The 14195-nt window shown below is 54.9% G+C and overlaps 1 protein-coding gene across 1 annotated transcript in view; it reads left to right on the top strand.

Annotated features, from left to right (window-relative positions):
• LOC111141362 (DLG associated protein 4) overlaps nt 1-14195 on the top strand; it is a 138506-nt gene that overhangs the window by 51928 nt on the left and 72383 nt on the right. The window contains 4 exon segments of the mRNA XM_022493843.1: nt 2942-4013; nt 6646-6887; nt 9450-9564; nt 12174-12224. Of these exon segments, the coding sequence (XP_022349551.1) occupies nt 3015-4013; nt 6646-6887; nt 9450-9564; nt 12174-12224 (1407 nt within the window). The 5' untranslated portion in view covers nt 2942-3014.

Here is a 14195-nt window from a genome sequence, read left to right as displayed (position 1 = left end):
CCAGCATTTCTGGGGTGTCGGGCCCCTGCCAAGCCCACGAGCCAGCAGGGCTGTGTTTGCAAATCATGTCCTCAGTTTTCAGTATCTGGCCTTACTTGAGTGGGCATTGAGGACATATGGCTGCACATACAGTTCTCCAGCTAGAGAGACAAGGAGGCTGGCCCCTGAGCCCGGGGATCACTGCAGCCCTGAGGGGCTGTACGGAAGTCAAGAAGGGATATGGGGCTGGTTTTGCTTGAAATTGTCTTTGAGAAGAGGTTTGCCCAGAGGGAGCCGCTGCTAGCTGGAATGGAGGGGGATCCTTGACTTTCCGGAACCCTGATGGGGTGGCTGGCGTTGAAGTTACCTGTTTCGCCTTGGCTGGAAGGATCCCTCCCAGCCTTGGTTTCCCCATCTGTAAAATGGAGATAATGGCCCCCCACCTCTTGTGGCTGTTGTGAGGATATGGGCTAATGAAGATAAAGAGGTCAGTCAGGGGATGCCTGGGTGGCTCAGTGGGTTGAGGCCTTTGCCTTCAGCTCAGGTCATGATCCCAGGGTCCTGGGATCGAGCCCCACATCAGGCTCCCTGCTCAGCAGTGAGCCTGCTTCCCTCTCTCACTCTCTGCCTGCCTCTCTGCCTACTTGTGATCTCTGTCTGTCAAATAAATAAATAAAATCTTAAAAAAAAAAAAAAGGTCAGTCAGTGGACGTCCTCTCCAGCTTGGAGATAGATGTTCTCCTGAGCCAGCTGGTGGGAGCAAAGATCCAAGGATGGACGTAACAATGCTCTGGCCTCCAGGATGGGGTCCATCAGGCTCCTAGAGGCAAGGAGGGTGTCTGGCAGGGAGGCAGAGAACTTGAGCCAGGTGGACCCTGCCGAAGTCTCGGCTTAAGAAGGCTTAGGGAGAGTTGATCATGAAACATCTAGGTCTAAGGAAATAATCCTCAGATCCTTGAGGTTGTGGGGCTGGCCAGCTTCCCGCGACAGTTGCAAGGCAGTGCTGCAGAGGACTAGGAAGAGCTGTGGGTCCCCCACTGCGCCTGCCACTGGACCCACTCTGTGATCCCGAGGCAGTTGTTATCCTCTAAGGGCCTTGGTTTCCCCACCTCTTTGATGGGAGTTTCACCGAGGCCAGTGTTTTTGACGCAGTGTTAGGTGGGATCTGGAATTTGCCTTAAGAGCTGCTCTGAGGGGTGAGAGGGAGTCTCAGACACCAGAACCCATTTGGTATATTAATTTCCTGTGGCTGCTGTGACAGAGTTCCAAAACTTACTGGCTTGAAACAACACAGATTTATTATTTTACAGTTCTAGAGGTTATAAGTCTACAATGAGTCTCAGGACTGCAATCTTTCTGGAAGCCCTAGAGGAGAATCTGACTCCTTGCCTCTTCTGGCTTCTAACAGCTGCCCACATTCCCTGGCTCGTGACCCTCCCCCCCCTCTGACCTCTGCTTCTATCATATCTTCATGCCTCCCTCTTAAAAAGACACATGTGATTAGGTTTGTACCCCTCCAGATAATCCAGAATAATCTCCCCATCTCAAGATCCTTAATCATATCTGCAAAATCCCTTTTAATATGTCAAGTAACATAATCAGAGATTTGGGGGATTAGGACCTGGGCAACTTTGGGAGCCATCATTCTGCCTACCACGCTTGGCTTCCGACAGAGCCTGTGCATTCTGACCTGGCCCAGCGCTCCAAGATCTCTACCCCTACTGCCCTTGTCCCCACTTGCTCTGTTCCAGCCACACTGATGGCTTTCAGATCCTCAGCACACCAGGCACACAGTCCATAGCAAGCCGTGGGACTCCTCTGAGTCGAGCTGGTGGTGCGTACAGGCCTTAGAAACCTCGCCAACCTCCCCTCTGCTTCTTGGTACAGATGGGAAGACTGAGGCACAAAAAGGAAAGGTACTTGCCCAGGTATTAAGACTGTTTTTTTCCAGCATGGGCTTGGATGGAAGATCTAAACAGTCCAACTGTCTGATTTTACAGATGGGGAAACTGAGTCACAGCTCCACCTAAATGCCACCCCGACCCAGGGCCTTGTCCTGTCCACCCAGTCCTGAGAATGAGCCCCCATTATAGAACTCACTGAGAACTGTTCAGGCTGACTGTCATTGATCTGTTCCAGCCGGAAATGATGAGCTAATGAGCTTATTGGCTTCTCTGCTGTTTGCAGCCCCGGGCGCTTAGCCCAGAAGTCACATCAGTAGACATCTGATGAGGGAAAAGGAAATGTTTATAGAGGGTGTGCATTTGATGTAGGTAGGATTCCTCTGCTAAAGTGAGAGTTGGAGAGTACTGCCCTCAGACTCAGGTGAGATAGGCCCTACTCTTTAGAAGGCTTCTGTGGCCCTCTTTCAGCCGCGCTGAACCACTCATAGGCAAGAGTGTTCCAGGGCCAAGAGGACATGCTCACCCAGAGCCACACTCTGGATACCAGGGACCGTGGAATTCCCTAACCAAATGGCCCCAGGCCTGCTTCCAGGGCCAGCGCGGGATCTTCCCATTAGGAGGCCTGCACTGCCATTGGGGCCATCCCTAGGCCTGAAAGCACATGGAGTGAGCTTGTGGTGCATGCGGGTACATGGTTCCTTGTAGCAAGGGATAAGACAGAGATGGGAGGAAAACAGGGTGAGCCGCGCCCCCCCCACCCACTACATTTGATCGTAGAATTTGATCTGAGTTCAGACTTGGCTTTCCAGGTTATTATGAAGACATGTTCATCAAGGTAGGATTTTTTTAACAGTTTGCCAGCCTGAGCTGTGACTTGGATTGACACACACGGTATGTGGGTCTCTGTTTGTCTTCTTGTCCTCCACCCGACAGTGTTAAAGGTAGGCCAAGAGTCCTCAAAAACCCTCCCAATCCTGAGATCTGTAGGGGTCTGGGTGATATTCCTGGCACCCTGTCCCCTCCAAATTCAGCTGATTTCCTCTGTTTTCTCTCCCCAGGATAGCTGCTGCCCGGGAAACGCAACCCGGGCACCCCGCTAGGGCAACGGCCCCTGCCCTGAGGGCCGGGATCATGAAAGGCCTCGGTGACAGCCGCCCTCGCCACCTCTCCGACAGCCTGGACCCACCGCACGAGCCCCTGTTCGCAGGGCCCGACCGCAACCCCTACCTGCTGTCGCCCACAGAGGCCTTTGCCCGTGAGGCTCGCTTCCCTGGCCAGAACACTCTGCCTGGGGATGGTCTCTTCCCTCTCAACAACCAACTGCCACCTCCAAGCAGCACCTTCCCCCGTATCCACTATAACTCCCACTTCGAGGTGCCAGAGGAGAGCCCCTTCCCCAGCCATGCCCAGGCCACCAAGATCAACCGGCTGCCTGCCAACCTCCTGGACCAGTTTGAGAAGCAACTGCCCATCCACCGCGATGGCTTTAGCACGCTCCAGTTTCCCCGTGGTGAGGCCAAGGCCCGTGGTGAGAGTCCTGGCCGCATCCGCCACCTGGTCCACTCGGTCCAGCGGCTCTTCTTCACCAAGGCGCCCTCACTGGAGGGCACAGCAGGCAAGGTCGGTGGCAATGGCAGCAAGAAAGGTGGCCTGGAGGACGGCAAGGGCCGGAGGGCCAAGAGCAAGGAACGGGCCAAGGCTGGGGAACCCAAAAGGCGTAGCCGCTCCAACATCTCGGGCTGGTGGAGCTCCGATGACAACTTGGACGGCGAGGGTGGCGCCTTCCGCAGCAGTGGCCCGGCCTCAGGGCTGATGACGCTTGGCCGACAGGCAGAACGCAGCCAGCCACGTTACTTCATGCACGCCTACAACACCATCAGCGGGCACATGCTCAAAGCAGCCAAAAACAACACGGCTGAGCTGACTGCCCCAACACCCCCTCCCGCACCCCCAGCTGCCTGCCCCAGCCTTGGGGTGGGCACTGACACCAACTATGTCAAGCGGGGCTCCTGGTCCACTCTAACCCTCAGCCACGCCCACGAAGTCTGCCAGAAGACCTCAGCCACCTTGGATAAGAGCCTGCTAAAGTCCAAATCCTGCCACCAGGGTCTAGCATACCATTACCTGCAGGTGGGTCCCTCCCATGGTTAGGGGTAGGGTAAGGAATGTTGGGGAGGGCCCCTGTTCTGAGACTTAGCTGGACCACAGATTTACTTGGAAAGTTGCATCATTCTGGGCTCCTGTGAGTAAACGCCTGTGAAATGGGTGTCTGGTGGTACCTGCTAATAAGGGGATTTCTTCCACTGGTCATGCTTTCGGCAGACACTGATAGGTTTCTTCAGAGCCCAGCCCAGAGTAGGAACTAAAATGTGTACCTGCCCTCTAGAGGACAAATCTGGAAGCCCTGCCCTCCACCCTCCTCAGAGGACCAATTGCATGGTGTTCTACATGCCAGCCTCCTGCCTGCTAGCCCCACCAGACCAGGGGCTCCTTGAAGACGGGGACCACATTAGAAGCAGCTGTGTGCCCCGAAGGCCCAGGACAGGGTTGGCAGAGAGAGAGTGCTCAGGAAATGTGAGAAGAGAGAGGGCTAGAGGAACAGATGGACATTTTAAGTGAACAAAGCTAGAAAGAAGACAGAGCCCTGATTATCAGGATGCTGGGAGAGAAAGATGCATGAACAGATAGTCACATCAGTGTGAGTAGAGTGTGATGGAGATCAGCATGGAGGGCTGTAGGAGGCCCTAACCCAGCTTCGGGGACTAACTTTCTCGTCCCAAGTGTTAATGTTTATTGAGGAACTTAATATGCACTTTGCAAAGCCACACTCCCGGAAAGCAGCAGAAGGCTCAGCGACATCTCTGTTGCTATGCATTCCCCTGGGGCCCTTGAGAGCAAAGCCAGGGGGTAAGAGCTGAGTGTGGCTCCTGGGGCAGAACCCAAGCTGTGGGTGGAAGTTACAGGAAGCAGATTTCAGTATCCACCAAGATGGAAGGGGCTGCTTCTGTAGGTAGTGAGCCCTTCATCCCGGGGGGTGTGCCAGCACAGTCCTGGCCAGCCTTTGGGAACACATTAGAAGCATTTTGAACCAGATGAACATCAAAGGCTGACAAAACCCCAAGCTCTTGTCATGCTATATAAAAATTCCAAAGATGGTGAGACTATGGGGGGAAAGCTATTTTTTTCAATAGAAAGAAAATGGAAATCTAGGCAGTATTTTATATATTTAAGGCTTTTGTGGCTCTCAATCCAATTCCTTAGTTTAGAAACATCAGAGAGGGTGGTGTGTGACCTGTCTCCCTCTCAGAATGCTGTGGTTTGGTCTGATCATGTGAAAAATGCTTCAGAAACACATGAAAGGGAGTCTCTGCGGGCCCTGGGGTTTGTGCTGCCTGCTTGGGTCATGGGAGGTGGGGGGTGGGTGCTGGGGTAGCAACAGGTTTTAAGCAGGAATATCAAAGGGCACCTTCCCAAGGGGCAGGTGGAGCCAGGGAAGATGGACTAGCAAATGGTTTGGGAGGTAGAATGTGTGGGCCCTAGTGACCAGCTGGGCAGTTAGCTGGGGGCGGGGTGGGTAAGGGGGTCCTGGGGTGGGAGTCCCAGACTGGGACCATCCCTCAGCCGAGAACTGGTCACTGGCAATATGGGCATCTAGAAGGACATGGCATCTGTGTGCATTTTGCATGTGGTGAAGAATGGCGATGCAGTGTTCACTGAGAGATGTGTGTCACCTGGGCCTCTGTGATGAAGGGTGTTGAACCTAGCGGGGGTGTGCACTCTGTATGTGTCGAGGCAAAGATGCGGTGAGATGGGGACAGGCTGCAGTGTGTCCGCAGTGCGGTGATGGCCGCTGTGTTCGGTGGCGGGTGGTGCGAGTATGTTCTGTGTTCACGTTGTGTACTTGTCCAGGGGCTTGCGGTAATGAGTGGCTGCTGTGGGCGTGTCCTTGGTGAGATGGGGGCGGGGAATGTACGTTTGCTCTCTGAGATGTGTGCACCTGGCAAGGTGTGTTCACTCTGTGCTTGGGCTGAGAGACCTGGTAAGTGCTAAGATGTATGGAATCTTTCATCATGGGATGAATGTCCACTGTGTATACCTGTCAGATGGGAAAACAGCCCTTTTTCCAGGTCACCACCTGGCTGCCAGCCCCTTCCCACCGGCTTCTGCACCCCTGTGCCTGGGCTTACCCACTAGTAAGGGATACAGGATGTCCGTTGGCTCCAAGGACCCTGCCCCTTTACTCCTGTGCTGGGGTCCTCTGACCAGTCCTCCCTATCCCTACCCCCATCCTAGGACAGGATCTTGGTGCCAGGTCTGAGGGCCTCAGTCTGGTCTGATGTTCTCATCTGTGTAGTGGGATCATAAGCCCTCCTCTAAGATAGCAGGGTGACGTGATGGGAACACAGTGGGTGCTCAGAAAAGGAACTGCAGTGGGCAGCTACTGTGATCTTACAGCCTGAGCGGTTTTGCTGGGGCACACCCAGCCTGGGATCCGTGCAGAAATCTGAGGTCTGAGAGAGGCGAGGATTTGCTTTAGGCCACGCAGTGAAGCTGTGGCCAAGCCGGCTCTGGAACTCAAATATCCTTCCCAGCGCCCCCGTTCTGCCCTGCTGCTGGGTGGCTTCAACAGCAGTACCCATCACGGAAGGCTAAAACTGTCCGAGGCGGAGAGCGGGGGCGTTTCAGGGTCCCGAGTACCGTTCTGCGATGTGCGCTGCCCCCGATCCCACCCCCTCGCTGAGGTCTGTCCGCCCACCCTCAGGTGCCCGGTGGCGGCGGCGAGTGGAGCACCGCGCTGCTGTCCCCGCGCGAGGCGGACGCCGCCGCCGAGGGCCCCATCCCGTGCAGGCGCATGCGCAGCGGCAGCTACATCAAGGCCATGGGCGACGAGGACAGCGACGAGTCCGGCGGCAGCCCCAAGCCCTCACCCAAGACGGCAGCACGGCGCCAGAGCTACCTGAGGGCCACGCAGCAGTCGCTGGGAGAGCAGAGCAACCCCCGCCGGTGAGCGCGCAACCCCGCTACCTAGAGCCCCGCCCACAGGCTAGCCCGCCCCCCCCGGAGCTCCGCCCCCCGGGATTGCGGCTCGGGAGTCCGAGTCAGGTCTTGGGAGGTCTCCCAAGTTCCGCCTGCTGGGAGCCCCGCCCACTGGCTAACCTGCCCCGTTGGAGGCCTTCCAGCTCTCCGCACGTGAGCTCTGCGGAAAAGCCTCCTCCGCTCTCACAGGCTCCGCTCACTGGCCGGGCTAGTCCCTAGGTGAGCTCCTCACAGGTATGTCCCACCTCTGGGAACCTCGCTTTCCCGCTCTGTGGCCCCTAGGAAAGCCCCGCCCCATAGGTGAATCCTGCCTCACAGCCTCAGATCCAGGTGAACTCGGGCTCCCAATGATGTAGGCTCCCTAGGTAAACCCGGCCTTAGCTTAGTCTTCTCCCTGAGATCCTTGTCCTTAGGTTGGCCCTTCGTTTGACGAGTTGACTCTGGAGAGCCCCACCATTTGGTGAACCATCCCATAAGCCCCTCACAGTTAAACCCTGACCAGCAGTGAGTCTCATCCTTTGGCAAACGATAAGGAGAGTCTCTCTAGAGTGACTGGCTGTGTCCCCAGGAGGCACATCACCAGGTGAGTTCCATTCCCACAGGAGAACTGGGCCAGGGAACCCTCTTCTTCCGGTTAGGAGAACCTTGCCCCTAGTGATCCCACCACCTGTACCAACAAGGTACTTACTGGGTGGGGGAGGCCAGAGCCCCCTCTGCTCTTGCCCCTGTAATTGATCCCTGTGGTGAGCTCCGAGACTGGGGAGGAGAGTGTATCCAGAAGTCAAAGGCAGATGAACAGTCTTCACCTGTTCCCTCACCCTGCCTGGAATTCCACCGTCAAGCCCTTTCCGGTTGCTTTAAGACTTGAAAGAGTTAATGAAAGTCTGAACAAATGAGATGCATGCACGCAGAGAGCAACAATTACAATGTTAGAGAAAGGTGAGGCTTTCGCATGCAGAAGTCACCGTGGGGATCAGATCAGAAAAGAATGAGAGGAGGAAAAAAACGTTACAGAAAGCCCATCATCAAGTAAAACTTAGTAGGAGGGGTTCAAAGTACTTTGAGGAAAAGAAACAAAAGCAAGTCAGAAACAAAAAGAAGAGTTAAGGAAACAAGCTTAGTCCTAGTTCCTAAACTACAGGGGCCAAGAGTCAAGGCTTCTGGGAGGAGGGGGTCTGGGAGGACCTTGACAGAGGAAAGAGCAGATAAAGTGACAGAGCACTGAGGCAGGGAGAGGCAAGGAGGAGCAGGGAGGGCCAGTGTACTCGGAGAAGCCCAGACTTTCCTTGTGACAGGGAATTGCTTAAGGGATGCACAGGGGGACAGAAGGCAGGGAATGGCCTCCAGGTGGGAATTCAGGACATCACTGGCCCGTCCCACGTCTTCCCTTCTCTGAGCGTCAGTTCCCCATCTTTAAGTGAGGGGGCTAAGGTGGATGATCTTTAAGACCCCTTCTAGTCCTGGAAGCACTTGCATGAATGACCAGTGTGCACTGAGGTGGGAGAGGAGGGCGGGACCCAGGCCCAGACCTTGAATGAGAGGGAATAAATAATAATAATAGTAGCTATAGTAATGGATGCCATCTGTTAGCACTTGCCGCACTCTGGGCTCTGTGCCTGGCCCAGTGCACTTCAGTGTGATTCCAAATCCTCCTCATCACGGCCCCAAGCAGGCAGGCATGGTGTCACGGCCACTTTGTAGGTGAGGAAACTGAGACATAGGCAAGGGGGTCGTGACTTGCCCAAGGTCACCCACTGAGGAAACTCCATTCCAATCCAAGCCCACCTATGTCAAGGCCTCAGCTGTTGGGTGCTTGGATTTTAACCCCAGAGCAGTGGGGTTAAAACTCACTGCACCGCCTGCTGGGAGCCCCGCCTACAGGCTAACCTGCCCCATTGGAGACCTCCCTGCTCCCCCCCGCAGGTGGGCGCTCCCGGAAAGTCTCCTCCACTCTCACAGTCTCTGCTCACTGGCCAGGCTAGTGAGGGAGAAACCCAGGGTCAGGGAGATGTGAGAAAAATTAAAGAGCAGGAGCCGTGAGAAGTGGTGTCTTTGGGGGCCTGGTGGAAGTTACCCGGATATTGTGTTGAAACTGATGTACTTTGGGCAGCTCCAGCCTGAGATCAAGGCTGTGAGCCTTGACCTCCCTCCCCTGTCCAGCCATTGGAATTAGCCCCAGACCTGTCAGGGTAGGGGGCTGTAGAATCTGGCTGGCTTTGGAAGCAAGGTTTGAAATGGTTAAAAGTGAGCTTGTGCTGCCACCTCGTGGCTACAATAGAGATGACAGGTGAGAAAGACCTGCATCCTCCAGAGTCAAGTCTTGGAGAGCTGGGAGCTCTCCCCTTGCTCAGTGCCCCTGACCCACCCCCTCCACCCCGTCTTCACCCCTCCCAACACTACACAGGCTGGCAGTGACTTCCATTTTTCCCTCTGCACTCGATGACCTTGGCTAGTCTTTCCTGGTCTGAGCCTGTTTCTCAGGCTGAACAATGGGTGGGCTGAGCCCTGTCTGCTCCCCACCTTCCCCAGGAGTCTGGACCGCCTGGATTCAGTGGACATGCTGCTGCCCTCCAAGTGTCCCAGCTGGGAGGAGGACTACAACCCCGTCAGCGACAGCCTCAACGACTCCAGCTGCATCAGCCAGGTGAGGGTGGCGGCTAGCCAGGACAGTGGGCTTGGGAGAGCCCAGCTCCCGCCCAGGAGGACAAACATCCAGGCCCAGCTCCTGGCGAGTGGTCCCCAGATGTCTTCACTGTGCTTCTGTTTGGTCTTTGTTCCCATAGCTGCCTGTGTACATATGTCTGTCCCACTGACTGTCCCGTGGCTGGAGAGTGGTCAGGGAGCCTGGCATGCCGTGGCCTGAGCTGAGGGCCCCGAGGGAGGGGCCACACCACTGCTATAGACCCAGGAGCCCTGAAGATAGGGAACTGGAGACCTGAGCTGAGTCCCAGTCTTGTCACCGAGAATATGAACTCAGGACAAGTCACTCCCTCCCTGAGCCTCAGTTTCCTGATTTACACAGAAGGGTGATAATTCCTATTTCAAAGCGTTATGAGGAACTGAGATAGGAACATAGTGTTTTCAGCAAAGGGTAGCTAACTTTATGGTTCTTATTGCTGTGTTGCTGTATGACCTTGGGAAAGTTGCTTCTCCACTCTGGACCTCCATGTCCCGCAGGCTCAGTGGAAAGTTGGACTTCGAAGGTTTAGGCACCCCTGCCACTAACATCGATTAGCACGCTGTGCTGAACTTTTCTTTCTCTTAACTCCCAGGTCCTTGAACCCTCACAGCCATGTCCAGGGGTGGGTGTGCTTATTATTTATATCCCCATTTCACGGATGAGGAAACTGAGGCTCAGCTGGCTGAGATCACACAGCAAGGAGGAGGCAGAGCTGGGCGGAGATCCAGGGCTGTCAGTCATACAACAGGACTCCAACCCCCGCCATGTGCCCAGTACTTTGGGGTTGGCAAAGGGAAGACCAGCCAAGTTTCAAGGGCTCCCCCTAGGGTGTGGATGGGGAGATGAGGCTCAGAGAGGGCAACACCTGCTAGGAGTAAGAGTGGGGCAAGCGAGGCCCCAGGTGCAGCCCCAGCCTCCTTTCTGGGTGGAGACAGGCCCCAGGGCCTACTGTGTGTAGCCCCACTGCCCGGGCTGATACACTGCTTAGAACTGGAAAGCTTTGGGATCCCATCCCCTTACCGCTCCACTGTTCCTCGTCTGGCCATAGCGTACCCCCTTGAGTCCCCAGACCCCTCAGCACTGTCATTCCCAGACCAAGAAGACTGACTTCAGACTTGGGGAGGAGTAGAGTACCCCAACCATGGGACTCTGTCCCTGCCACCCTCATGCAGGCCCCACCAAGTCTCCTGGGCTCTAGGCCTGCCACCTGCTCTGTGTTCCCAATGGCCATAGGGAGCTTGTGAAGAATGTGAGGCAGATCACACCGTGTCCCTGCTCCAAACCCTCTGTAGCTCCCGCCTGCCCGCAGTGAAGGCCAGACTCCTTACTCAGCTGCGTGTGGGCCTGCCTCTCTCTCACGTGGGATCTCAGATGCTCTGTCCCCTGTCCTGCTGCAGCCACACTGGCATCCTCGCACACCTCACACACCTGTTTCTTCTCCCAGGAGCACCCCTCTCTCAGATCTTTGCTCAGCTGGTTTTTCTGTGTTTCTGGTCTTGACTCAAATGTCACCTCAGGGGAACCTGCCCTGTCACTTGTCGAAAGGAGCCCCCAGGACACTGTTCCCTTACCCTGCTTAATTTACTTGACAGCACCATTACTGTCTGGAGTTATAGCTGCTTATTTAATTGATGTCGGTCTCACTCTTAAGATTGGGCGCTCCCTACAGGTGGGGAGCTTGCCGTGTGGTTCCCTGTACTGTCCTGGTCCTCGGCATGTGGCACAGGGCACACGGGAGCCTGCTGAATGGATGGATGGCTTCCCTCCCTGTGTCTCCTATCCTACCGTGTTCTTTTGTTTCTCAGTCTTCTGTCTTTGGATCTGTCTCTCTCTGTTTTTCTTTCCCCTCATTCACATTTTTCTCTGACTCCCTCTAGTCGGTACCACATCCATGTTTCTCTCTGTCTTTCTCTCACACACCCCATCTTCACCTCTGCCTGGCCCCGGCATCTGGAACACTTTTATTCTTTGGCTGTACATAAGGGCCCATGGAATCAGCCAGGCTGGGGACCCCAGCAGGTCTCTGCCACTACCCCCTGCCCAGCCCAGCTCTCTCCTAGGCCAGGGTCCTCTGAGCCCTCAAACCCTCACCTCCAGAAGCTTGAGTGACCTGAGCCACATACGTGGCCCTAGAGTCAGAGATATCCCAGCTCTGACTGTGTCTCTGAGTCCTTGACTCCTGCCAGAAGGAGCCTCCCTCCCACCAGGTCCTGGACTATGTGGGCCCTGACCGGGGAAGAGAAGGCTTTGGGCTCTGGGCCTAATCTGTAGATCCGGGAGTTGGGGGGGCTGCCTGCCTGAGTAAGAGGCAGTAGACTGGGCATCTCCCAGGGGCCAGAACAAAAGAAAGATGTAGAAAGAGCAGAGTATAAATCCTCAGTAGCACCCAACTCCAGAAGGGGTAAGTCTCCCATCTGTGGAGGAAGCTAAGTGAGACCTCCTGGCAGACTAGGCCTCAGCCAGTCTGGGGAGGATGTTAGGCCAGCCAGTCAGCCTCTTGTAGCCAAGTCTGAAACCCTACCCCAGCCCCCAGCCTTGGTCTCCCCATAACCCTCCCCCTCTCTTTCCTGCAGATTTTTGGACAGGCCTCCCTGATCCCTCAGTTGTTTGGCCATGAGCAGCAGGTCAGTATGTTTGCCCTTCTCTCGTACCCCAATTCCAGAGCCCAGGGCTGGGTCCGAGACCTGGCATCTGAGTGGTCCCAGCCCCTGGCCCTGGCAGGAACCAGCAGAGCCCGTGCCAGGGAAGGCACCACTGGTGAGCATGGAGTCGAGGCTCACGCTCTGCCCTGACCTCTCCCTCACTGACCCTTTCACTTCACTTTTCTGTGCCTCAGTTTCCTCTTTTAAAAAAATGGGAAAGAATGGGCTAGGTTTCATGGATAGAGCAAGAAACAATCCCAGAGTAAAGGAAAGTGGACCCTGGGAGTCTTCTAGCTAGAGAGACTGTTCCCTTTGGATACATTGGCAGCTGGAGGCTGGTGGTATTGGCCTCCAGATCCCAGATCTCCTAATGTTTCTCCTTTAAGGATGTTGGGGTGTTGGCATGAACACAGAGACTTTTCCATTTTACAAAACTTGGTGGGGGTGAAGCTGCTCGTGGTACGCTGTCTGTTTGCCCTACGGGTGCCCCTTCCTGTGCATACACACCCTGCCCAAGAAGAGGCCCTCTCCTCCTTCCCAGGCCCCAGCCCCCGAGACCAGAAAGAGAGGCTGAGAGGGGCTCCAAGCTCCCCCCCTCATTGTGGCCAGGATTAGTCAAGGAACCTGTCCAAGGGGCGGGATGAAGATTGGCCCCTCCTCTCCTGATTCTAGCCGTGGCAGGCTCACGTGCCTCCCACGTTCATGTCATAGTTCTTCTCAAACACATTATTCCGGAGTGTCTTTGGGGAGCCCACAGGGGGCCAGGTGCCCTCTTCCTCCCCTAATGTCCACAGGCTTGTGGTAAGGATGTGACGTGTTAACATACAAAATCCCAACGAGTTCCCTGCCCACAGTATGTCCTCAGTGATATGCATACGAACAGCTCTGACCAGCTGGCCTCACCTCTCAGGGCTTGGAAGCATCTTAACCAGTACTTACAAATCCTTGCCCTCACCCCACGGAGCTCTAAGAATAGGGATAGGTCACCTGGTGCTTAGTCTCCTGACACTGTTCTCAGCATGGGAAATGAATGATCTCATTTAATCTCGACAACAATTTTAGGAAATTTGGTCTACAGTTAGCTCTTATTTTATAGATGGGAAAACTGAGGCACAGAGCAGTTAAGTGACGTGCCCATATTCATATTGCAAGGAAGTGATGGACCCAGGTTGAAACTCCGGCAGTCCTGTTCCAGAGCTGTGCCATGCCTGCAATCACAAAGCAAGACCTTATTGCCCTTGGCAATCACAGGGGCTTCTCGGTGTTCTTCAGGTCACAGCCAAGGAGGATAAACGCCTGTCTCTTTCAAACCCACTCCAAATGAATGTTGGGTATACCTCATGGCCTACATTTTAATTTATCAGTGTTGTCCGACAGAACTTTCTGTGAAGATGGAGATGTTCTGTCCTACATGCTTTCCCATAAGGTGGCATAAGCAAGTGAAACATAGCTAGTGTGGCTAAGGAACTGAATTTTTTGTTTAATTTTAATTAGTTTAAAACCTAAAGAGCCACACGTAGTTAGTTGCTACCATATTGGACAGCACAGATTTAGACCTTTCCAAATAGATATGCTCCCAACAGGGTGATGATCCGTCTAGTCATTTTACCTGATGCAGTGCCAGGCATTTCATTTAGGTAGGAAACCTACCTGACCTCTGACCCAGAGGGTGGTGACAGCTGGATGCCACACCAGCAGAGCAGGCCCCAGGAACGGCTCCATCTTTCTTCCACATGGTGCTCAGTCAACTTCTGTCCCTGCCCTTCTTGCCCTGGCCTCCCCTCAGGACCGCCAGTCAGTGTCCATCCTTGGCCTGCCAACTCCTCAGCTTATGCTCTGTGGTCTCCAGTTGCCATCATGGCCCAAGACGTGGGTCAAACATACCCTTCCAGAACCCTTAGAGAGTATATGTGTGGCAGGCCGCTGTATGCTCACGCTCTCAGCTGCAGATCT

Source organism: Enhydra lutris, unplaced genomic scaffold (assembly GCF_002288905.1).
Source record: "Enhydra lutris kenyoni isolate GAN:26980312 unplaced genomic scaffold, ASM228890v2 scaffoldscaffold6, whole genome shotgun sequence".
NCBI classification, from domain to species: domain Eukaryota; kingdom Metazoa; phylum Chordata; class Mammalia; order Carnivora; family Mustelidae; genus Enhydra; species Enhydra lutris.
This window is presented reverse-complemented; position numbering and strand designations above follow the sequence as displayed.